This window comes from Montipora foliosa, chromosome 13 (assembly GCF_036669935.1).
Source record: "Montipora foliosa isolate CH-2021 chromosome 13, ASM3666993v2, whole genome shotgun sequence".
Taxonomy (NCBI): Eukaryota; Metazoa; Cnidaria; class Anthozoa; order Scleractinia; family Acroporidae; genus Montipora; species Montipora foliosa.
The window spans coordinates 982,440-983,905 of NC_090881.1; the positions used below are offsets into that span (position 1 = coordinate 982,440).

Consider the following 1,466-nt stretch of genomic DNA (forward strand, 5'->3'; position numbering starts at 1 on the left):
TCGATGTTGTATTTCTAGACTTTGCAAAAGCTTTTGATTCTGTCCCCCATGAACGGCTTTTACTTAAGGCTGCCTACTACGGTATTCGCAACAAGGCTAATATCTGGCTTCGAAGCTTTTTAACCGGGCGTAGCCAACGAGTTGTGATTAATGGCTCTGCTTCTTCGTGGTCTCCTGTAGTCTCCGGAGTGCCCCAGGGTACCGTATTGGGCCCCATTCTCTTTTAATGTTTATTAATGACCTACCTAAAAACATCACATCTGGTATCAAGCTCTTCGCTGACGACTGTGTTCTTTACCGTCCGACAAATTCTGTAAGCGATCATTTAGCTCTCCAGCGAGACCTCGATCAACTAGAGAAGTGGTCCTCCATCTGGCAGATGAAATTTGCTCCCAGTAAATGTTTTGTTACGTCCGTCACTTTGAAGAAATCTCCTTCCCAGTTTAGTTATTCCCTTTGTAACGTGCAGCTCGACGGTGCTCGTCACCAAAAATATCTCGGCGTGTACATAACATGTACGTTGTGTTGGCAATTGCAGTGTGACGAAGCTAAAAAGAAGGCTATGAGAGTCTTAGGGATCCTTCAAAGGAATCTATCATCGTGTGATCGCTCTGTTAAGGAACGCTCATACCTATCTTTAGTACGTCCTATTGTTGAATACGCCACGGTTGCTTGGTCTCCACATACAAAAAAAGGGATTGATTGTATTGAAGCCGTTCAGCGCCGTGGAGCACGTTTTGTTAACAACGATTACAGCCGCCATAGTAGCGTTTCATCTATGCTTACTGATTTGAACTGGCCTTCATTGCAGTCAAGGCGCAGGATGTACGATCTCGGCATGTTTTATAAAATTCATAGAGGCCAAGTTAACATCTCCGTTCCCTATGAGCTCACATCCGTGCCTGCGTATGGCCGTACAAGGAAGAGTCACGACTTTAAGATCAGGCTCCCATCCTCCTCTGTCGACGCTTACAAACATTCCTTCTATGTAAGATCAATTCCTGCATGGAACGCGTTACCAGCTGATGTTGTTAGATCGGCATCGTACCCAGAATTTATCCGGAGAGTGCCCACTACTCTAACATGTTAACTTAACTTAATACCTCGTTTATTGTCATACCATGTGATTGTAATTTCATACTATGTAATCTTAATTGTTATTTTACTATGTAACTGTACTTGTAACGCCGTACATGTAAATTGAGCGACTGCTGGCCGCTCCATTGCCGGATTAGCATTTATGCGCTAGTGGCAATTATTTTGATTAAAGATTGAATGTGGATGCTTGACGAAGAAAGCCCTTTTAGTTTGATAGTCTTTTTGGTTTGATAATTGACAAAATATTCTTGACAATGCCTGTTCTTTCATGTTAAAAGTTCTTGGATTGTGCGTTGTTGACTTGACTGACTTTTGCCTAAATTTCTGGATATATATATATATATATATATATATTCTAGTATCTAACC

The 1,466-nt window shown here is 41.9% G+C and overlaps 1 protein-coding gene across 1 annotated transcript; it reads left to right on the plus strand.

The window, feature by feature from the left end:
• The first annotated feature begins 226 nt into the window (after nt 1-226).
• On the plus strand, nt 227-1,090 carry LOC137983561 (uncharacterized). Its single transcript, XM_068830717.1, has one exon. It carries the CDS (start codon nt 227-229, stop codon nt 1,088-1,090), a length of 864 nt encoding a protein of 287 aa, XP_068686818.1.
• The last annotated feature ends 376 nt before the right edge of the window (nt 1,091-1,466 follow it).

Excerpts from the sequence above, each read along its gene's own strand:
- LOC137983561 (XM_068830717.1), top strand. The coding sequence starts at position 227 with ATGTTTATTAATGACCTACCTAAAAACATCACATCTGGTATCAAGCTC.